At 46.2% G+C, this 23,210-nt stretch overlaps 1 protein-coding gene across 1 annotated transcript in view; it reads left to right on the top strand.

Moving 5' to 3' along the window:
• The first annotated feature begins 3,184 nt into the window (after positions 1-3,184).
• Positions 3,185-23,210, top strand: part of NXN (nucleoredoxin) — a 160,788-nt gene continuing 140,762 nt past the window's right edge. The window contains exon 1 of the mRNA XM_044248210.1: positions 3,185-3,646. Within this exon, the coding sequence (XP_044104145.1) occupies positions 3,263-3,646 (384 nt within the window). The 5' untranslated portion in view covers positions 3,185-3,262. The remainder of the gene's footprint in view (positions 3,647-23,210) is intronic.

The raw sequence follows: 23,210 nt of genomic DNA, 5'->3' as shown, positions 1-23,210 counted from the left end.
TATAGATACTGGTTCTGTTTCTTTGAAGAACATAGACCAATACAGTATACATTGAATTTTCATTCTTTTCAATGACTAGGTTGATTATGATTTTATCATTTCTGTCTTTTCACAGTTTGGCTCTTTCCAATTTTCCAGTCTTTTTCTGATTTCACCAGCATATCAGTAAGTATCTGTATACACATATCTTTGCGCACATATGCTACTATACATGTAGACCAAGAAATGGGATTTGAAAATCTTAAAGGTGGCGTCCTTATGTGTATGCGTATAGCCAGGGACACGTGGGTGGCTCAGTCAGTTAAGCGTCAGCCTTCAGTTCAGGTCATGATTTTAGGGTCCTGGAATTGAATCCCGAAACAGGCTCCCTGCTTGGTGGGAAGCCTGCTTCTTCTTCTGCCTCTGCCTGCCTCTCCCACTGCTTGTGCAAGCTCTTTCTGTCTCTCTCTGATAAATAAATAAAATCTTAGAAAAAAAACACCAAAAGGAATAGCCAGTCAACTCCTATAACTAGCTAAATACCAGTAGGGACATTGTCTATAAGTGGGTCTTTTGAAGTGCATACGCAGAGAAAGTGCTTTTCACAAGCCAAAGGATGATGGCTATTCTTTACAGGAAGCCTAATGAGTCTCCTTGGGCTTCTTGTAAAAAACACCCACTAGAATTATGATTTTGGAATCATTTCCACCGCAAATCCACTCTTTCCACACCCCTTTAAAAGGCAGCTGCGCTATTTGGCTTCTAACCAAGGCCTGCTGCACCAACAATTCTCTACGTTTTATTTATATTTCATGTGCAGTATGTTCAAACTCTCACTTTCCCAGGTGCCAGATGCTGGTTTGGACATACTCCAGTGGAAAGTGCTTTCCTGTAAAATAATAAAAGTAAAATACTGAACAAACTGCCTCTTTATATCAGACTTGCACCTAGTGTACCACAGTTAAGTATTCTAATCGTGACTTCACTGTTTTCCCAAATTTGCAATCCCCCCAGCTCCCACTTCACCTAGCTCCACACCATACACTTTGTCCTTTGGCTTCCACAGGGTGTAAATGCTTCTAGTCCTTTTATACCTCATCAGTGTTCATTTTAAAATGTCAGAACATAGGATCTATCTGTCTCACATGATTTCAGTGGTGCCTAATGTAACCCACCAAGGGGTATTTCAAATATGATATAGATGAGAAAACAAGGATTTCAACTTACTTTCAGGACTTCCCCCTGCCTTTTTTAAAAAAATAAGTAATCTCTATGTCCAGTGTGGGGCTTGAACTCACGACCCTGACATCAAAAGTTGCAGGGTCTACCAACCAAGCCTGCCAGGTGCCTCTACTTTCAGATTTTAAAAGATATCTAGTAAGTTAATGTCTGTTATGTTCATAGCTGTGCCTGGCTTTCGGCTCAGGTCATGATCCTGTAGTCCTGGGATTGAGTCCCCCATCGGGCTCCCTACTCAGCAGGGAGTCTGCTTCTTCCTCTCCCTGTGTGTGCACTCACTCTCTCTCAAATGAATAAACAAATCTTTTTTAAAAAAAAGTGATGCTTTCTGTGTGTTTTATAGTAAAATTATCCCTGCGGTGGCATAGAATTTTGGCACGACAGTCTAAGACTTAACTCAGAATTTGCCTTTTGTGATATGGTTCTTGCCTGTTTAAAGGCAATCCTCACTTCAAAGATCCTCCTTGTGAAATGAGCAGGAATATTAGGTGGAAACTAAGAAAGTGAATCTGATTTTTAGAGATTGCCTATCTCCCTGGGTTTCCATCTCCGCCTGTTTCACCAGTTTGTGTGATAACATTTCATGGCACTGAAAACCAGTACAACTCCCTGTTCAATCCTAGACAAACTAAGAATCTCAGGCATGAAGATTTATGTTTGTGCCCAAATATCGGAATTACATTGAAGTTTAAATGAACTCTTGTAAAGCGTGCCACGATTTGTGTCTGTGTTTGTGTGTGTGTGGAAAGCCGCTATAAAATAACAGAAATACCATGCCTGCCAATATCTCTAAACATATTGGGCTCTGGCAGAGCTCGGTTTTTTTTCACTCTCTCCATTAGATGGCGGTAGGTGCTCAAGAAATAACTTCCAAGGCACGGGGGAGGGCAGTGAGGAGCGTTTTTTTCCTTTCACTAGGTTGTTGGTAGCTGAGCACACACACTAAAGGTCCTCTCTCGCGGGTTGGCAGGGTATGCATTTTATTTTTTCGTGTGTGTGTGAGGCGGGAAGGCTTGCCACAGGCCACCTGTTTAAGCTAAGCACAGGGTAGCATCTTGCCAGCTGACAAAAAAAAAAAAAATTCCTAGAATTTTTCTTCACTATCATCAGACTTGATAAAAGCTATGGAACCTATTCAGGAGTGCAATCAGCATTGATTGAAAGACGCTGTGGCATCTGTTGCCTACACTTGTGGAGATGGAACAGAGCCACTCGCTGGAGGGGAATGGCTGCTGCGACCTGTGGACTGAACCCCCACATGGAGACCTCTGACTCACGTGCAAGTATCGTGGACTCTCTCACGTATCCCTAGCCCCAGATCAGAAGCTACCTGAGAAATATAAGAGGTGGCGTCCTCCGCTTCTCCTATAGTAGACAAAAACATACACGAAACATACAGTAGAGAAAGTAGTGCAAGTGAGACCCAGACTGATGATGTAATTGTGTACGAAGATGCTAAGTCCTGTAAGCATTGCAAGAGGCCAGGGGAGTACGAAATGGTCAATGAGGCTTTGGGGAGAGAGAGAAGAGCACAAGCGAGCGAACACTCGGGTGGGGGGTACTGTGGGAATGTTTGGGAGAGGTCCGGAGAGAATGGAGAGTTCAAGGCTGGAGGCCAAGTCCAGCTCCCCGAGGACTACAGCTTCAGAGAGGCCGGCTCGGCGGCTCGGCGGACCCCTCTTCTCTCTGCACTTAGCTGGGAGAAAGCCCTCAGAGTGGGGCGTTTCCGGCCAGCTTTCTCGCTCGGGCGCTTTCCCGGGCCGTTCCGCAGCGTGGTGGAAGCCCCTGCCCCGCTGGCCAGCTGCAGCAGATCTGGGCCCAGCGCGTGGCCCGAGACTGCCACGGAGGGGGCGTGGCAAGGGCGGCCCGGAGGGGGCGGGGCGTGGGCGGGCCCGAGTGGGCGGGGCTCTCTCCTGCCCCGAGCCAGCAGCCGCCGCCACCGCCGCTGCCGCTGCCGCCGCCGCCTCCGCCCGCCTCGCGGACCCAGCGAGCGGGGTCGCCACCGCCTGCCCGCCCGCGTGCCCCGGGGCTGCGGTGGGCCAGGATGTCGGGCTTCCTAGAGGAGCTGCTCGGCGAGAAGCTGGTGACGGGCGGCGGCGAGGAGGTGGACGTGCATTCGCTGGGCGCCCGCGGCATCTCGCTGCTCGGGCTCTACTTCGGCTGCAGCCTGAGCGCCCCCTGCGCGCAGCTCAGCGGCAGCCTGGCCGCCTTCTACGGCCGCCTGCGGGGGGACGCGGCGGCCGGGCCGGGGGCCGGGGCCGGGGCCGGGCCGGGGCCGGGGCCGGGGGCCGGGGCGGCCGCGGAGCCCGAGCCGCGGCGCCGCCTGGAGATAGTCTTCGTGTCCTCGGACCAGGACCAGCGGCAGTGGCAGGACTTCGTGCGGGACATGCCGTGGCTGGCGCTGCCCTACAAGGAGAAGCACAGAAAGGTGAGCGGCGCGGGCCTCGTCGGCGCCCCCGGCCTGGCAGAGCAGCCCGCGAGTTGGGGGAGCAGGGTCCTCGCCGGCCTTGCCCGCGCCCCTCGCAGCCCCTCACGCTCCTGCGTGCGCTCCTGCAGGCGCTTCCCTTCGTGTCCCTCAGTGTCCCCTTCCTCTGAGTATGCCCGCCCCGGTCGGAGGACCCCGCCGTCCTGGGGCTCCCGCGGCAACTCCTCTGTGCGGGCGCCAGACCGCTCCCGTGGGGTAAATTTGACACTCTCCGGTCCCGGAGCCCGCTTGCGTCCCGAGGAGTGGCGAGCCAGGTCCCCACGCGCGGGGAGCCTCGTAGAAGGGGCAGCCGCGCTGGGGGTCCCTACCCCGTGACCCCGCGCTCCCGGCGGGAGGCGCAGGGAAGGGCTGCTTCCTTCCCTTAGCCGCCAGGCTCCCGGCGGATACCTGTAGTGGGTGGGGGAGGCGCTCGCCCCCTACCCATAATGCCCAGACCAGGAAGTTTCCTCTCCCCAAAAGAAATCTGCCTTTCAGGGGACCCCGCCCACCCCCCCCCCCCCCGTGACCCGGGACTCCGAGGCCAGGCCGCCCTGCGTCCCGGAGGGGCAGCCGCTGACCGTGGCTTTGGGGGACAGGGGCGCTCACTCCTCTCCCCTTCTCTTCCCTCCGCACCCGCGGGCTCGACTGGTGGCCACCGGGGAGCTTTTCATTGTCTGCCTGTCCGGCGGTCCCTCCCCAGATGCCTCCCAGGCACGGGAACAGACCCGTCCGTGCGGCCCCTAGTTGCTGGGTCGGGGTTGTCTCGGCACACTTCGAATTAAACGCTGAACAGAGGTGCAGATTAAGTGGAGAAACGAGGATTGGGGGAAATTTACACTTCGCTGTCAACTTTTCATTCCTGCTGAAATTAGTTTGGGTTTTCGAGTGTGTCCGTTGGATGAAGGTGTCTGTTTTAAGAAAACGAATTCGTGAAATTTCGTCGTGACTCGAAACAGGACAAGTTTTGGAGAGCTCTTGCCTAATTGGTGAGCCTGACGCAACGTGTGAATCTAGCCCCTTCCCTTTCAGAGGAGAATCTTAGTTTATGGAGTGGACAGGAGAAGGGCCGTTCGGGGGGCTTTTAGGTGCCTCTAGGGAGGATGGTAACGGCATGCTGTGTGTTTCTTTTATGTGTACAGAGTCTTGTTGAGAAGCATGATTTAGATTTAGTAAGAGCGAAAGGCATATACTGTGACCCTAAATGTCTCCAGTAAATCATCGATCCCCAGGCAGTGTAAGGTACAGACTTGGGATTTAAAGTAGGAAATACAGGGGCGCCTGGGTGGCTCAGTGGGTTAAGTGGCTGCCTTCAGCTCAGGTCATGATCTCAGGGTCCTGGGATCGAGTCCCGCATCGGGCTCTCTGCTCAGCAGGGAGCCTGCTTCCCTCCCTCTCTCTCTGCCTACCTTTCCATCTACTTGTGATTTCTCTCTGTCAAATAAATAAATAAAATCTTAAAAAAAAAAAGTAGGAAATACAGTTTAACAAATACAGTTTGTAAATTTAACATTGGAAAAACATGGGCTCACTAACCACACAGAGGCAAAACTTGGCATTTTAACCACTTTTTAGGCGATTTTGCTCCTATTTGATTTATGTACTTGATAGTGCATGAATGTGAATGGCCAGTCCTTTATTTGCTTAAGATGTACGGGAATTCTTTGTTTTCCTTGGTGGCTGTTTTGATGATCTGTTGAGGGAGGAATAATGTTCCGAAAGTGATTTACCAAAAAATATTTTCATTGTTACCGCGAATTTCTGTAGTATACCAGTGTGTATAAAATGTCCTTATTGGGCAATACAAATGATTTCTAGTTTTTGCAAAACATAATGATGGTAAATGTTACAGACCTAAGGCCTATTGTGTTTTTCACAGTGGATGAAGGAAATCTGCTGGATGGTAAAAACATGAAGCAAATTGAAATGTTTTACAAATGTTTTAAGCTTTTTCTTGGAAAAGGAGACTATTTCATATGATCTGTGCCATGCCTGGTTCTCTCTGCCCTGGCTAGTCCTTTTGCACACACACAAAAAGTGGGTCTCTGTCCCGGGTCTGGACCTGCTCATTCTACCGGGGTGAAAGTCTGGACCACACAGGCCACACAGGACCTCATTTGAAAATACAGTTCAGAATGCTGTGACCAAACCGTGGTGCTGAGCATGTCAAAAATTCATTTTTTCTCAGTTTTTGTGTCTCGCATCCACTGGTTCACTTTGTTCTGCTAAAGAAGTACAGTTTTTAAGGCTGTAGTTTCTGCTTCTGGATGTTCGCAATTGGGCAGCTGGAGATCTGATCCCAGATATATTCGTTGTGGTACACCAGGTAAAAAGACTTCAGCTGTTTCTTCTGGAAAACATACTTTTAGAAACTACAAAAGCAATGTACTCACTTTGACAGAAAGTATTTTCTCCCTTGAAATCAAAGAGAATAAACAATTCCCCTCTTTTTAAAAAAATTTTCGAGTTTTTGTCTCTCCTGTCTGAAATCGAGATGCTTAGAAGTAAGTCTGTGAGCTTGTGATGGCAACTTCATGGATAAGAACAGTGAAGAAGGCCAGCGCATCCCCAGTTCAGTTCAGGGTGCTGAGTGGGTGAACACTTACTTACCTTCTTGCTGGTGGACCCTGACCATGTTGTCTCATCAACTCTAAAAATAGTTTCAAAGGATAGAATTTGTTTTACACAGAGGGGCAACTAGAGTTCCAGATTACTAATTTTTTAAAAGTTCTCATTAACATTTGTTCTTTACAACCTTTCATATACTGCTTCCCATTGGGATGACAAAGGGTATGGTTCTAATTAGTTATTGGCTGGCATTACTCTAAAGAAAATTGAAAAATTATGGTGGGGAAAGAAAATGCTGTGTGGTACTTTTTTCTTTTTTTATTAATTTCCCCTTTATGTAGTAAGAAAGTCTGGGGATGACCATATACGTTATGCTTGCATTTTGCCTGGCTCTGCTCACCTTGATTGGAGCTGTGAGAAAACAGCATTTAAGAAAAGGACTCTAGCATTTAAGAAAAAAAAAAATCCCGGTGAAAGGTTGTCCTGTTTCTACTTGCTTTTGTGGTAGGTGCAAAAGTAATTGAAAGCTTCACTTTTTTTTTTTTTTAGCTTCCAAGCACACACACATAAATAGCTGTATAGAAATTGTAATTAGATGATAATAGAACTTTGAGTGCCTTTTATAAGAGCAGTTTTGTCAGGAAACATATAATCTTGAAGTTAAGGTAGTTAGACTTGTTTTAATAAGTAGGTTTGCTTTTTGTTTTGTTGGTAGACATTTTTCAGATTTCTGTAGAGAGAGAATGGGATGAGTAGTTGGAAAGTTCAGGGATTTGCTCGATTCCTTCAGATGAGGATAAGTTGCTTAGTTGTCAGACTAGGAGAGTCGATCCACAGGATCTATTTCAGCGTCATAGAGGGGAACAAAGGTTTTGGTTTTAAAGCCACTGGACTCAGTTCTTCCTGGGCGGGATGTCTGATGGACTACATTTAGTGGGTGTGGGTGTATTGACACGAAATGGTATGGGACCACAGGTCTTGGATCACACAGGTTTGCTGGGGTCTGGCTTGGCCTCAACTTCCTGCCAGACAGAAAGGAAAAGATAAAGTTGGAGGCAGGAGACCAACACCCAGGAGGTATCCCTGATCTACCTGCTCCAGTCAGCGGAAGTGGGATCTTCTTGCTTCCCTGTGTAGGTTGCTTGTCCTGGGTGGTTGTATTGGGTCAGACTCTAGTCAGAGGCTTGAACTAGAATTCACCAAAATCCCTTTGGCTCTTTGGAAAGGGGCAAGCTTGGTACCAGCCCAAAGAGTCTTAGAGCTCCATCGCTTCCAGCTCATTTTCCCTCAAATCCAGGAGAATGACCTCTGTGATCGGGACAGACCGCTTGGAAGGCGCTGAAAGACGGCAGAAAAGCACAGCTTTGGAAATCGGGGTTTTCTGCCTTTTGCAAAAGGAGCCTAGACCAGGCAGCATAGCTCCCTCCGTTTGTTTTGTTTCCAGGACTTGGATCTGTCTAATAAAAGACCATGGTTCACTTAAAGTAATAAGAGCAATTTTCCTTGAGAGGCTTTTTCCTTGTTCCATCATTTGTCATGTAGTTTTTTAAACCTTTAATTTTTCTTCTTTGCATCATGAAGACGTCTAGTGTCGTAGTAGTGGTTAAAAATAGACACTCTTGTCCATCCGCCTGAGCTCAGATCCTGGCTGTGTCATTTGTTAACTGTGGGACCTTGTGCAAATTGCCCTGCTTGTCTGTGCCACAGGTCTCCTACGGGGAAAGTGGAGATGGTAATAGCACCTGCGTGTAGTATGTGCTCAGTAAGTGCTAGCTGTTGTTCCTAAATTGTCGTGAAATTGAGGAATTCTTTCAGAGCTTGAGCCTCTGGAATGTATCACATTACAGAAATGCAAAACCGTTTGGATTTTTCTAACAAATGAGTTTTACCAGCATCCAGGAGGATATGGTGAAGGAACTCAGTGGAAAGAACTGAGGAGAAAGACCTAGAAGAATGAAACAACGAAAGCAAATGAATATTTAAAAAATAACGCTCCTTAGGGGCACCGGGGTGGCTCAGTCAGTTAAGCATCTGTCTTCCGCTCAAGTCATGATCCCAGGATCCTGGGATCAAGCCCCACATCAGGCTCGCTGCTCAGTGGGAGCCTGCTTCTCCCTCTCCCTCTGCCTGCAGCTCCCCTTGCTTATAGGTGTTCTCTCTGTCTCAAATAAATAATAAATCAATACATCCTTAAAAATAAATAAAAATAAAAAATACCACTCCTGAAAGAACTGAGAGTTCTGAGGTTTACCGAGCCCCATACTCACACTTGCTGGTGAAACTTGAGACATCAGATGAGTGAAGCCCAGACATGATAAAGGGTAACAACTTGAAGATGATGAGACACCCTTCTTGAAGGAGATTAATTATGTACTTGGTGATCGTTTTGTGGTTTGCCAGAGCTGTTAGGCGTGTCTGCCGCCGATCCTGCCTGCTTCAGTCTGGGCAGCCTGAGGGTTGCCAGATTGCCACTCTTGCTGCCTGGGAAGGGGATGGTGCCCGCCCTCTGGAGAGGTGAAGACCTCACCCCCTAACGCGGCCACCTCCCTTCCTAGCTCTGGAATGTTGTCGGATGGGTTTGCTCAGATGTGTAGTGTAGCCCGTGGTGGGTTACTGTTCAGGCCTCAAGGTAGCAATTCAGGCCTGACTGGCTAGCTGTCCACAGCCCTTGCTGATTGATACAGGCTGGGCTGTGAACCGGAGCACAAGAGGAAAGCTGCGGGTTTTGAGGTTAGGGTCATTGATTTCATTTACGCTCTCTACTTACAACCCCTCTTTTATCATTGTTCCCTTTGGTCTGAGGCCTTGTTTTAATATCTGCACAAATTTGAGAAGGAGGGGTTTGTGTTATATACACAGCTGGGGTGGGGAGATGAGCAAGTCCCTCAGTATATGGTGTGGGGTGGGGGGAGTCTTTTTTTTTTTTTTTTTTTTTAATAGTACTTGGGACTCCAGGGCTCCAGCTGGCCCCAACTGAATAGACTGGGTTCCTTGAGGCTTGATTTCCTTTAAGGGGGGAGAGCATAGGCTTGGCATAGGATGTTTTCCTTCTTCCCGCACTGAATTCCCAGCTGTGCTCAGTGCTACCCACCAGGGTGCTTAATTTTCTGTATTTCATTAACTTGCTCTTCTGCTCATTCAAAGGCACTCCAAGAAAATGGCTACAAACTCAGAATCTTTTTGCTGGTCCTGACTCTCATCAGATCCTTGCATGCTATTGCTTTATACCTGGCCATTTTTCTAAAAGGAAGGAAGAGTCCTGGAATCTCAGGAGCCATCCTTGCTTCTCCTGCACCCCTCACGTCCACATGGCACCGAGTCCTAGTGTGGATCTGATCTCTTTAATACCTCTCAGCTCGGACCTCTTCTCACCATCCCTACCATCACTGCTCGACTTCAGGTTTCATCTGGACCACTGTGCACCAGCAGCTTCTCCTGGGGCTCCTTGCTTCCAATCTTTTTTTTTTTTTTTTTAAAGATTTTTCTTTATTTATTCAACAGACAGAGATCACAAGTAGGCAGAGAGGCAGGCAGAGAGAGGGGGAAGCAGGATCCTCGCTGTGCAGAGAGCCCGATGCGGGGCTCGATCCCAGGACTCTGAGATCATGTCCTGAGCCGGAGGCAGAGGCTTTAACCCACTGAGCCACCCAGCGCCCCCCCCTTTTTTTTCTTTAAGATTTTGTTTACTTATTAGGGATGGCACAAGAGGAGGGGGCAGACTCCACACTGAACATGGAGCCCGACAGGGGGCTCAGTCCCACAACCCCGAGATTATGCCCCAGGATGAAACCAAGAGTCGGACACCTAACTCACTGAGCCACCAGGCGCCCCTCCTTGCTTCCAATCTTGACCCCTGAAATGATTCTCAGACCAGCTTCTCAAGCTGTCTGTTGTCAATGGTCAGTTTTATTTTGTTTTGTTAATTTCCAGTCAGTCACACCAATGCACGTGGCCTTTACTAAACATGACTCTGTTTTTCCTTTCTGTCTGGGTTGAACCACCTGCAACCATCCCATAAGTTGACCTCACGCAAGCTGGTCTCTGTCCTATTCAACAAGACGAGCCCATCAATCACAAACCCGATGTTGTTGCAATGTTGAGCTGCCATAAACGTTTCTGAGTACTCATTCTCAATGTTTGTACTCACCTTGTGTGGACCATTAACAAACAGCTTATGGGCAAGCAGTGGCCTGCAGACCCACCTTAAACAGCACTGCTCTAGACTGTTTCCAGAATGGTCAGATCCAAAATCGTAACTTTGATTATGTCATTCTCCTGCTTAAGAATTCTTTAGTAGTTCTTCATAGCTTTAGGGGTCAAGTCCAAATTCTAGAGCATGGTCCTTGATTGTTCTGTCTCCTCCCTCACCTGCATGGTGTTCTCTTTCCTCCTGACTGGCTGAGTTGGGAACTTTTTTTTTTTTTTTTTTTTAAAGATTTTGTTTATTTATTTGACAGACATTACATGTAGGCAGAGAGGCAGGCAGAGAGAGAGGAGGAAGCAGGCTCCCTACTGAGCAGAGAGTCTGATGCGGGGCTCGATCCCAGGACCCTGAGATCATGACCTGAGCTGAAGGCAGATGCTTAACCCACTGAGCCACCCAGGCGCCCCGGGAACTTTTAAACTCAGTCCTGGTCTCCCTGTTTCCCTAAGAGGCTTTCCTGTCTCTTTTCCCTCTACGTGAGATGATTCTGTGGGCATCCATAGCTCTTGTGCACAAATAGTCTAGCACTTAGGTTGTTTTTATTTGTTTCACTTATTTTTATTTATCTTTAAGATTTTATTTATTTGAAAGAGAGAGAGCAAGAGAGAGCATGAACAGGGGTGGGGGAAAGGGCAGAGGGAGAGGGAGAAGGAGGCTCCTGCTGATCATGACCATGACAGGAGCCTGTCAGTCACTTAACTGATTGAGCCACCCAGGCACCTCGGGTTTTTTGTTTTTGTTTTTATTTTCATTTAGACCATAAGCTCCTTGAGGACAGCAACCAACCAGAGGGAAGGGATGCTAATCAGTGCTTAGGTGCAGAGACGTGGGTAAGGTGATGACAGAAAGCAGTCATGTGACTTTTCTACTGGGAACAGGAAAACTTGGTAGTTTCCATACCGTGTTAAGTTGAAATGTGCACTTTCACTATTACAGAGCTTGATTTTAACATTTAATATTAGTGTTGGGCCTTAATTGAATTGTATAATTGTATATATCTGCAGTATGTGGGTGTTTTTGTTTGTTTTTGTTTCTTAATGGGTGCTTCAGAGAGCACTTACACAAGCAAATAGACGTGTAACTCGATTGCCCTGTAATTCTGTGCTCAAAAATAGGAAAAGACTCTACTCTCCACTTTTGAAATGTCAAAAATCCTAGGCCATTAAAATAGTCTTCTATCTGCAGACTTACCATTCCAAGCTTTTGTATTGCATAGATAGTTTGTGTTTCTCAAGAATCTTTCTTCCAAGGAACTCAGAAATGCACGCCTATTACATCTTCCAGCAGCTAGTAATCCGTAGATACCAGACACTTTAACTTTTCAAAGTATGTTCGAGTTGGAGAACTGAAGCAAAGAGAACCGATTATTAGATTAGGGTCCCAGTGTCAGATGAAAGGGCTCAGCTGAACTCCCTTAAATGCAACTCAGTCCTTTCTGTTCATGAAATTGTATCTTACAAAATGTTCACATCAAACGTTCTCCATGGAAGAGGAGGGAGCTGGAAGTTCTCTTTTCAACAAATGGCTTCTGGTGTGAATTCACTCTAGATCTGCATAGAAGACCCTGAAATAAGATAGAAGTAGTTTTAACTGCTGAAAGCATTTGCCTGGAAGATGGGAAAGCCAGAGCTTCTTTTCTGTTGCTTCCTTTCCGAGGTGGTGGTGGTGGTGATGGTGGTTTCTAAGGGCCTTTTAATGATTTGGCTTTTTTTAGATCAGCCAGTGAGTGAAGTGCCCCCAACTCCCTTTATCCTATGCAAAGCCTGCGGGCTGCTACAGTGCTTTTGTTCAGAGACAAAATTGAACTTCAGGTATCCTGCCGAGATCCTAGGACTAAATCAGTCCTCCCTTTTATGAGGTTTTCAGAAACTGCTGTTCTAACTTCCAGTAAAATCTCAAACATGTGCTTTCTGCTTTATGACAAGTAAGAAGTATAGTAATTGAAAATTGCTTGAGTGCTGTTATTCTCAAGTGAAACCCTGTAATGGAAACTTTTGTTCTGTGGCATCCATGATTAGAAGCAAACATAAATTTTCTGCCGCTTGCTGGTCCTAACTCTTGGACCAGATATACGGTGCATTGGACTACACTTAAGAAAATCCTTTTTAAAAAACCATGTATGCTTAAATTCAGCATTCCTTCTATCACCCACTCCCCATCTTATTATTTCAATGCAGACACAATTACAGGTAAATTCAAGTAATATTTCGCCAGTTAAGAATGCTTTTATCTCAGATCATTGTTGCATAGTCATAAAACAGGGTGTGGTGAGTTTCACTCTTCTAGGGATAGGGTTTCTCTTTTTGTTTTCCTATGAGAATTTTATCCAGATGAATCCGTCGTATTGCTTTTTATTTGTCTTTTTTGGTCAGCGTGCCAGGGATAGAAATCTGAATGGATGTAGTCTGTTTAAAATCAGAAGATGTTACCTTTTTTTCCCTTTAAATGTGATCAGGTCAAGACAGTTTTCTTTTGATCGTGGTGGCTCACAGCACAGCTGCCTCATCTGTTAGTCATTTTTCAGGGTTTGATGTGAAATACACAGATTGGGCGGAACAACCTGCGATGGGGAAAAACCACATCTCTGGAAGCCAGTGAGTGTAGGTGAGAGAGGACAGCTTTTTCTCCACTTTGGACCCCTGCTTAGCTGCAGCTTAAGAAAGCGTTTGTCCCCACGGATCTTCATAAATTCTCCATTATTAGAAGTGAATGCTCAGAATCTGTTGCACAGGGGGTAAGAGTATGGGCTCTGGGCCTGGGTTTCCCGGGTTTGAATCACGCCTCTGTCACTCTCTAGCAACGTGATTTTGGTGCAAGCTACCAGGCTTGTGTGTCTCTAGGTCCCAGTCCTTAAAATGGAGATGATAATGTCCACTTTATAGGTTTGCCATTAGGGTTAAATGAGTTAATGTTCGAAAAGTATTTAGAACAGTGCCGAGTGCCTAGTAAGTGCCTTTTAAATGTTTTCTTCAGGCGCTTGGATATTCCAGCCCCTATGTTATGCCTGTTCAGAGTGCAGGAGAGAACAGATCTCAGCTTTTATTTTTTTTGTATCACTCTACCCTCAGCATTCTCTTACACTGGGCACCTAGACTCAGCATCTAGTGGCCAGTCATGTGATCTTGTTTCCCTGCAGTTTCTTACTAGGACAGCAATAATTACTGGCCACCTGTTGATTTGATGACACCTCTGTGTCTTTGAATATAGGTAGAATTCTAGACCATCTCTTTGACTACTTGTTCAGTTGTCCTGAATGGATTCCAATTTAACTTTTGAGCTGGGAGGGAGTAGCGGAGTCTGGTCTGTGTATATTTCTCCTGCCATTTACTTTTTGACTATTGTGGAAAACTTCAAACATCACACTGGTAGGGAAAATAGCACAGTGAGTCCCTTTGTACCCAGCACCCAGATAGAAGGATCACCAACTCATATACACCCTCTCTCCCTCCCCCTCATTAGACTGCTTTGATGCAGCTTCCAGGCATCAGATCATTTCCTTCATAAACATTTCACTGGGGTGCCTGAGTGGCTCAGTGGGTTAAGCCTCTGCTTTTGACTCAGGTCATGATCTCAGGGTCCTGGGATCGAGCCCCCGCATTGGGCTCTCTGCTCAGCAGGGAGCCTGCTTCCCCCTCTCTTTCTGCCTGCCTCTCTGACTTCTTGTGATCTCTCTCTGTCAAATAAATAAATAAAATCTTAAAAAAAAATTTTCACTAGGGAACTCTTTTTTAAAAATATCACATAATCCTATCAAACCTAAAAAAAAAATCTGGTAATTCCTTAATATCGGCAAATACCAGTAAGTATTCAAATTTCTCTGATAGTCTCATAATTTTTTTTTTTACAATTGTTTGTTTGAATCCAGATAAGGTCTACATTACATTTGGTAGCTGTGTCTCTAAAGTTTCTCCTTCCACTTAAACTTTCTCTGGGTCTGCCCCCTTGCCACATTCCCAACCCCTTATCTGTATTTCCCCCTTAATCTCTAAAGGCCTATAGAATGTTGACTCTTTGGTTCAAAAGTATCCTAGGCTGTTGTTTCTGAGATGTCCTGGTGTTGGCCACCTCGTAGGTCCTCCAGATGGGCTGCCCTTCTCCATCTGTCCGCTGGGGCCCTGACCTCCAGCAGGCTGCTCTCCTACTGACATGAGGGCCATCACAGCTCTGGGTTTGTGTCCTGTCCCCTCAGAACTCCAGTAGAAGGAGGCCAGCTTGGTTATCCTGTCATCCCAGGACCAGTCCCCATAGTCAGGGTATGTAATATTCTGATTGGCCAAACCTAAGTCATATCCACACCTATAGAGCCAGAGGGTGGGGTCACAGACCAAGTGGGCTGAGCATCAGGAAAGGGATGGTTGTGGGGAGGCAGGGACACTTACCAAGGAAAATGAGAACGTGTTACCTGAGGGAGGGGATAAGCATAAACTGCAGGTGCCCAGCTGAGTCATCTGTGCTAATCCCATGGCGGTGTGCCCGCCAAGTGGTCAGCCTCTGCTGGAGCATTCTAGTGCCCACAAAGTACCATCTCCTTGGAAGGCCATTCTGACATCAGCCATCCTCTCCTCGGGGATGGCCAGCAATCAAGAACTGTAGACAGCTCTTCCATCTCTGAGATGAAAGATTCCCTTGGTCCTTTGGCCATTTCTCCTATGATTTGGGTTCCGATTTCCTTCCCATCCTGGCTGGACATTTGTGTCTGAGCCCTCTCCAAGATTGTCCGGGACCTTTCTTAAAGGGTAGTCCCCAAACCTGAACACAGATGCCACGGTGGTCTGTCCTGGGCACAAAGGGTCAGGCATTGTTAGCTTCTTTGTTGAGGTATTATCTAAACTTAATGCCGTCATAGTTTGAGATTGCATTAGCTTTTCTGACAATCACATTACACCGTGTTGACTCCCTGACCTTTTTGTCAACCAAAACTCCAAGGTCTTTTTCATCATTTTAGTACCTAAACAAACGAGAACACAGTCCCAAATCTTGTATCCGTTATCTTCAAGAATAAGCTTGCTTAGGGGCACTTGCGTGGCTCAGTCAGTTGAGCATCTGTCTTTGGTCCTTGTCATAATCCCAGGGTCCTGAGATCAAGCCCCACATTGGGCTCCCTGCTCAACCGGGCGTCTGCTTCTTCTTCAGCCCCTCCTCCCTGCTTGTGTTCTCTCTCTCTCTCTCAGATGAATTAGTAAATTTTTTAAAAAAATATATTTATTTATTTAACAGAGAGAGACAGATCACAAGTAGGCAGAGAGGCAGGCAGAGAGAGGGGGAAGCAGGCTTCCCTCTGAGCAGAGAGCCTGATGCAGGGCTCGATCCCAGGACCCTGAGACAGTGATGGAGCTGAAGGCAGAGGCCCAACCCACTGAGCCACTCAGGTGCCCTAAATTAGTACATTTTTTAAAAAGAATAAGTTTACTTAGATTTTATCATTTTCTGCCATCTGTCAAAATCTTTTCACATGTGTGTCTGGTCATCCATGATAATCATAATCCTTTCTGAGTTCTGAACTACGTGATCCCTTCCAGATTGTCACTATATCTGGGGATGGAGGCCCAGGTCACACCATGGAAGACTCCTCCAGCCTAATCTTGGTTTATTAGTCAGTTGTCGAAATGACTTAAAATCCAGCCATTTCTAAATTTGCCCAATGATATTTATTATTCAGCCCACATTTCTCCATCCAGTTCGCATTGACCGTCAGAGACCTGAACAGATCGCTTGCTATAACTTAGGCATTTGCCGATTCCCTTTCAAGGAAGGATAGTCCAAAGTGACTTCTGTATAGTGTAACCCATGCTTGCTTCTAAATTGATCACTTCTTTTCCAAAGTTTGTGTTTAGTAACTGTAATGAGCTGTAGAATCTGTTGAAGGGTTTGTGTCAACTCCACCGATCTGTAGTTTGCAGAAGCTCCCCCTTTTGGCCCATTTTGAAAATCTTTGCTCCTTCCATCTGTTAGCTGCCGGTGAAGAAACCATGGCTGGGGGTAGGTGATCTTGGGGGCATGTTTTCTCCCTCTTGGATATAATTCATACGTTGCAGGAGAGTTTCAAGGTTGGCTGGGCCCCTGTGTAGTGTTGGTGCATTTGTTTCCTCCAGAGGACGTTGTAGGAAGAGCCAGACCATAGTAGGACGGCCAGAGACCCCGTCCGTGTGTAGCTGGGAGCACCCCACTTTGTTCTGGATGTCTAGATCCTGCTCTTTCTGAAGGCTGTGGCTGCCTTGTCCCTATCCCAACACCTCCCTCTCCCTACTGGCTCATTAGGGCACTAATAGAGCCTGAGGGAGTCTTTTCCTTAATGCCATTTCTCCCCATCGGGCTCAGGCAGGATGAGAATCTGGCTGGCTAATTAAGTGTGGCATTTTGTTTCAAAATTAGCAAGAGACAGGAAACTAGCTACAAAGCAATCGAGTGTCCTTGTGCAGATAGATTTTTCGTAATATTTGACTTTCTAGGATGATTACTCTGTTTATTTGACTTTCTAGGATGAATTACTCTGTTTACTTTAAAAATTTTACCCTATTTGAAAATGGGCTTGTTTTCTCACCCAGGTGTATTTTCTTATTCAAGGTGACGCGTAAACCCGTTCTACGCTTAACAGTTTGGCACCTAAGAATTCTGACATTTCATATGTTAGGTTTGAGGATGAATTGGAATTAAATGCCTTAAAGCACTTTTCCTGGGGGAAAACACTTTCCCAAAGGTTGCTGGCTTCAGCCCTCGAATGCATTGTTCCTACTTTTACAAACGTGCTTAAGAGTAAAATACCATTTAATACCACTTGAACGTATTCACTTTCATTTGGAGTCGTGGAGAGTATTAATTTGCAGCGACTGTGGTGGGACACTCTGGTTTTGAGGCTCTTTTCGAAGCACAGCTTTCCTGTGAAGGCTTAGTTAGTGACTTCTTCCGAGGTCACCAGAGCCTAGTTTTTGGCTCATACAGCCACCGAGAAAGTAGTTACCAGGAGAGTCCAGATTCCTGGAACAAACATGGTGTATGTCTTCAAGAGGAGCCTGGATTTGTGGGTGTTCATCCATAGAACAAATGAATGCTGTTCACGTTAAAAAGCCATTTATCATTTCTTTACTCTGCATGCACGTAAACACAGTTTTCTACTTACTAATTTTTTCCCATTTGCAAGAGAAAGCCAGCATTTCATTTTTTAGTTATAAAAATAATCCTCCTTCTAGAGATAATCATTAACAGTGTCTTACATATTCTTCCAGAAAAAGAATAGATAGGGACACCTGGATGGCTCAGGCGGTTAAGCATCCATCCACCTTCGGCTCGGGTCGTGATCCCGGGGTCCTGGGATTGAGTCCTGCATGGGTCTTCCTGCTCAGCGGGAAGCCTGCTTCTCTCTTCTTCTACTGCCACCCCTGCTTGTGCTCGTTTAATAAATAAAATCTTAAAAAAAAAGAATAAACACACCCTGCATATATGAACGTCTCTGCTTACATATTTTCTACACAGGTAGATTTAACATTTGAAATTTTTGTTTTGTGAAAGGACCATGTCTTCACATGTTAAATAAAATTTCAGATAAAATGAAAGACATGCAGGGATCAGGAAATCTCCCTCCCACTGCTGACTGTAGCTTGCCTCCCCTAGAGCGGCTACCGTGACCAGTGTCTTGCATATTTCCTGAGAGGTACTTTGTACATATACAAGCATGTACGTATGTGTGTGTCTCTGAGACACACTTTAAAAAAAAAAGCCAAACCTTTTAGCAGGGAACCTGGTGTGGAGCTCAATCCCAGAGCCCCGGGACTGGGATCACGAGCCACCCAGGTGTCCCTAAGCTAAGCCTTTTAAACAGATCTTGGCTGTCCATGACAGGTGCTACTTTTTCTTTCTGGTGGGTAAAGACTAGAAATGTCATTGCATGGCCTTGTGATAACTTCATATCGTGCCTGCCTTGGTATTTGAACCCAACACAGAGACAAGGAACAGAATCCTCTCAGACACCACTATCCCTAGAACGGAAATGGCTTAGCCTGACATGTTCCCTGAGTATGGAGGGCCTAGGAGAACTTTGAAAGCAGCTTTCCCTGTCCTTGCAGAGGGGCCCCTTCTAGAACTGACATAAAGCACTGAGAAGACCGTGTCTATGGAATTTCCAGTGCTGAGCCCTGCCATTTGGCTAAATTAAGAGGTTCATTCTCTGAGCTGTCATTCTTCCCTTCCAAGAGTATTTGGGTCTATACAGGGACAAAAGACTTTCCCATGCCAGGCCCTTGTATTATGCTGTGTCTTTTGTGATGACTGGTATTAGGCAAACCATATTTAATGTCAGTTTTTATTTACTGAGTGTGCTGCACGTTGAGAAAATCCATCACCCCCAGAATCCAAAGTTATGAAATAGTAAGGGATTATGTCTGTTATTTTCATTATGGAAGGATCTTCATTTTATTAGGCTGAACTGTTTTAGATTGTAAGCTCCTAAGAGATGTTCAGGATGTGATTTCTTCCACTTAGGGGGGAAAAAACCTCCTTTAGACATCTTCGGGATGCATCTGTTGTTTGAGAAAAATGTGCAAATATTACATCAAAAGTCCTCATATCAAATATCACACATGGCTTTTCCCCTTCCTTTGGACATTCCTTACTCATTTTTGTAAGTGGCAGCCGAGAAAACATAACTACTTCAGTTGTAAGTTTGTGGATTCAGGTTGCTTACAGAAAATCAGAAGTTTGCCGTGGGAATTAAATAGGTTTATTATATAGATAAATAGATAATACAAATTATGAAAGGCAAACTTTGCAAAGACCTAGTGAACTTTAAAATGGGATTTGATTTAAGAAGAGAAAGGGAATGAGTGTCAGGTTTTTTTGATTTTTTTTTTTAAACATTTTGTTTATTTATTTGACAGAGATCACAAGTGGGCAGAGAGGCAGGCGTGGGGGGGGGAGCAGGCTCCCCGCCGAGCAGAGAGCCTGATGAGGGGCTTGATCCTAGGACCCTAAGATCACGACCTGAGCTAAAGGCAGAGGCTCAACCCACTCAGCCACCCAGGTGTCCCTGAGTGTCAGTTTAGAAGGGAGAATATTTTCTGAACAGTTGGTCATAAATGAGGATCGTATGTAAGTCCTGTAGGACAGAACAAAACTAGAATGATTCTTGCCTCACCTTATCTTCACGAAGGTATCCTTTCAAGCTGCGTAATAATATTAAGACATTATTGGCAACACGAAATGTTCACTATGGAATGGTTAAGTAAATTACAGTCTCAGAATCCTGTTGAACAGCTATTAAAAATGGAGTGAATGACCTTTGCTGGAACACAGAACTGTACTTCAGATATTGTATTCAAAAAAGATCCTAAATTATACAGATACCCTGATTATAGTACAACACTGTTTAAACAGATGTATAAGAAGAAAGGTTGGACCAAATACCCCACATTGCTTAACAGTATGTTAGGGTAGTGGTGTCTGTGGTGGTGGGTCCCTGATTTACAAATGCTCTCAATGTAATCACTTTCGTAATGAAAACTTATGTGAACAAAATAATGGTGCTCTTGCCTGAAAGAGTGTGTATCTGGTTTGTGAATGCTTTGTCTTAGCATAGCGCTTTTTTTTTGGTTTGTTTTGTTTTTACCCCTTTTTGATCTAGTTGGCAGTTAAGTGGCACTTTTTCAGAAAAGAGTAAGTAACCTTGCTCCATCGTGTCTTACTGAGCAAAGTAAAACGGAGGGGGAAAAAAGAGTTAGCGACAACCTACTTCAAGAAAGCTTTCTGGAAAGAATAACTTGAAAGTGACCTTTTCAAATGAGGGGGAGGGTGGTTCAGTGGATTAAGAAAGAAAGATATTCTGGATATAAATAACCATGTGGGAATGAAGAGGGAAAGTTGAGAAGGATCAAGTTCATTTGATCCAGCCCTGGAGAGAATTAAGTACCAAGTACCAGGTGGGGGGAGAGAGAGAGAGAGAGACACCTGCCTGTTTAGAAACTGATGCGTGACCACAGGCTCCTAAGCTCAGGGCGAACATTGTTACATTTTATAAGGAAAACAAAAGTTCCTTTGGCAGGTGGTCAGGAGAATACATTTCTGTTGCTTCTGATTTGGAGGGGCGATTTCATGTGTGAAGACTCTGGAAAGCTGACTGCTTACACAGTGATCGGGGCCTCTCAGGGTTTGGGCTTGGAATGAGAAAAGGTCTGGATTCCGGACGTGCCAGGTAGTAGGAAACTGATGCCTTCGTACCAAAGAGGTCAAAGTCAAACCCAAGAAGCTCATTGCGGGCCAGGTTGCAGAAGTGCCTTTTCTAATGTGCTTCGTTTGATCCAATAGAAGAAACCGGAGTTAATGGCTTCTGTTTGTGAAATAAAGGAAAAGAAATCTCTCTGGGAATTTTCCACTGCTGTGCTGTGTTGGGGAGAGGGGGAGCAATGACAGGGACTAAGAGGCTCCCAAGCTGGATTTCTCATCGATATGCACTCATATTACAAAAATCAAGCGTGTGCTTTTCATTGCTTTGTATTGACACTGGCCAGCCTCAGTCAGTCACGTGCTTTTTGAGTATCTCATTTGCCACAGGCAGTGTCAGGATGCAGCGAAATTAGTGGACAAAGTCCCTGGTCTCAAAGCATTTTTAATTTTAATTTTCCTAGGGAGATAAGGCACGAGAGATGTGTGCGTGTACGTACACACATACACACACATTTATATATGAACTTAGAGTCTCTGTTGGACGATGATTGGTGAGTTGATTGTAATAGGGATGGGATTGCCAGCAGAAGCTCCGAGAACTGAGTTGGACGGCTCTGACCCAGTCAGACAGCAGCTGGAGAGGCTGACCCCTCTCGTGGGTGACCTGGCTCAGACCTCGCTCTCCTGTTTTCTAGCTTTGAGATTGGGCCATGTACTCTGATCTTCCCAAGTCGGTTCCCCACCTCTAACATGGGAATGGCAGTAGTACTACCTTGTAGGGCCGCTGTGGAAGTTTGAAGATGATGAAGAGCTGAAAAAGCCCTCAGCATGGCGGTGGCCTGTGACAGCTGGTCGGGTGGTGGTGACCGCCGAGTGTCCGGTCCGGCCAGACCAGAATGTTGCTGAGGGCAGGGACTATGCGCCCTTCATCTTTATGGTCTTCATCCTTAATACATTTGGTATAACTTATGAATGAATGTTAGGCAGAAATATTTATTGAAAGAAAGAAAGAATGAGGTGGTCGGGACCAAGAATTGAAGAGTTGGTGGGAGTTGGGTAGAAAGAGGACTAGAATTCCAAGCAATAAGGCGAGTCTCAAAGTTAAGAGAGACGTACATTCTTCTGTATATTTGTGCTTGAATCATAGTTAAACAGTTACTCTTATTATATAGCATTGGGCAGTGGGGTCTTTGAATGTTAAATTTTTTTTTTTTTTAAGATTTTATTTTATTTATTTGAGAGAGAGAGACAGTGAGAGAGAGCATGAGCGAGGAGAAGGTCAGAGGGAGAAGCAGACTCCCCATGGAGCTGGGAGCCTGATGTGGGACTCGATCCCGGGACTCCAGGATCACGCCCTGAGCCGGAGGCAGTCGTTTAACCAACTGCGCCACCCAGGCGTCCCAAGGGTCTTTGAATGTTAAACCGGGAAAGATATTGGGGATTATGTAGCTGCTGCCTTCCTTTACAGTTGAGAAAGCTGAGACCCGGAGCGAATGCTGCCACGCTGCTGACCAGCCTCTAGGTTCCAGGTCTCCTACTGCTGGGTCCATGATATTCCTTGATATCCTTCCTGGTGGCACTTTAATTATTTTTTAAAAGATTTTATTTATTTATTTGACAGACAGAGATCACAAGTAGACAGAGAGGCAGGCAGGCAGAGAGAGGGGTGAAGCAGGCTCCTTGCCGAGCAGAGAGCCCGATACAGGGCTCGAACCCAGGACCCTGAGATCATGACCTGAGCCGAAGGCAGATGCTCAACCCACTGAGCCACCCAGGCGCCTCGCTGGTGGCACTTTAAATAAAAATGACCAGCAGCATCGGTAGGATATTGCCAAATTTCGCTGGTAGCACAGAGAGATAAGCATCCTGGAAAGAGGGAAATGTCACAGTCCTGTTTTTCCCAAGTGATTTTGTGGATCTTGGCCTGTAGACAGCAGGACTGCGATTTTTCCCTGTCCCAGGAGCCTGTGCCTGCAAGCCAAGGCCCTTTCCTGAGGAAGGACCAGGGTCAGGCCCGGGGCGCCCGGGAGACCTCCTTCTGTGGAAAGCCTCAAGTGGCTGGAGCTCATCGCTGAAAAAACAAACACGTTACTTTGCCGGACAACCACACTAAGCACTTATGAAGGGGATTATGACCAAGGCTGCAATATGGGCCATGTAGAGAAAGGCATTTAAAAGGAGCCAGGTGTTTCAGTTGGTGAGTCCAGGCTGATGGGGCTCCGAAGTGTGAAAGAGAAATTCCATTCGGATGACTCCGCGGCCTTGGCATTTTTTCCTGCTGGGCCAGCGGGGAAGGGAGAGGAGGCGTGTTATCTCGGGGCCTGTCCAGGCAGTTAGCGCCCTTCCGGTGTTGAGGGATCGCCGGGACCTGAACCCTGGGTACCTTGCCGCGGGGCCTGGGGTCGCGGGAACTTGCCCTCTGTCTCCAGGAGATCATTCTGACCTGCGCCAGGAAGAGGGAAGCTGGAGTGGAGAGCCCCACAGTCGGCACGGAGCCGCCCTCCTTGGACACACACTTGGCTGCGGCCTTGAGTCCGGAAAGGGGGCTGCTGGGCCAGACCAGTGATTGTCCTGGAGGGAGACTTTAGATGTCCCGAACTTCGGGTG

This window comes from Neovison vison, chromosome 5, assembly GCF_020171115.1.
Source record: "Neovison vison isolate M4711 chromosome 5, ASM_NN_V1, whole genome shotgun sequence".
Classification (NCBI taxonomy): domain Eukaryota; kingdom Metazoa; phylum Chordata; class Mammalia; order Carnivora; family Mustelidae; genus Neogale; species Neogale vison.
Note: the sequence above shows the minus strand (reverse complement) of the source record. Positions and strands in the feature narration are given on the sequence as shown.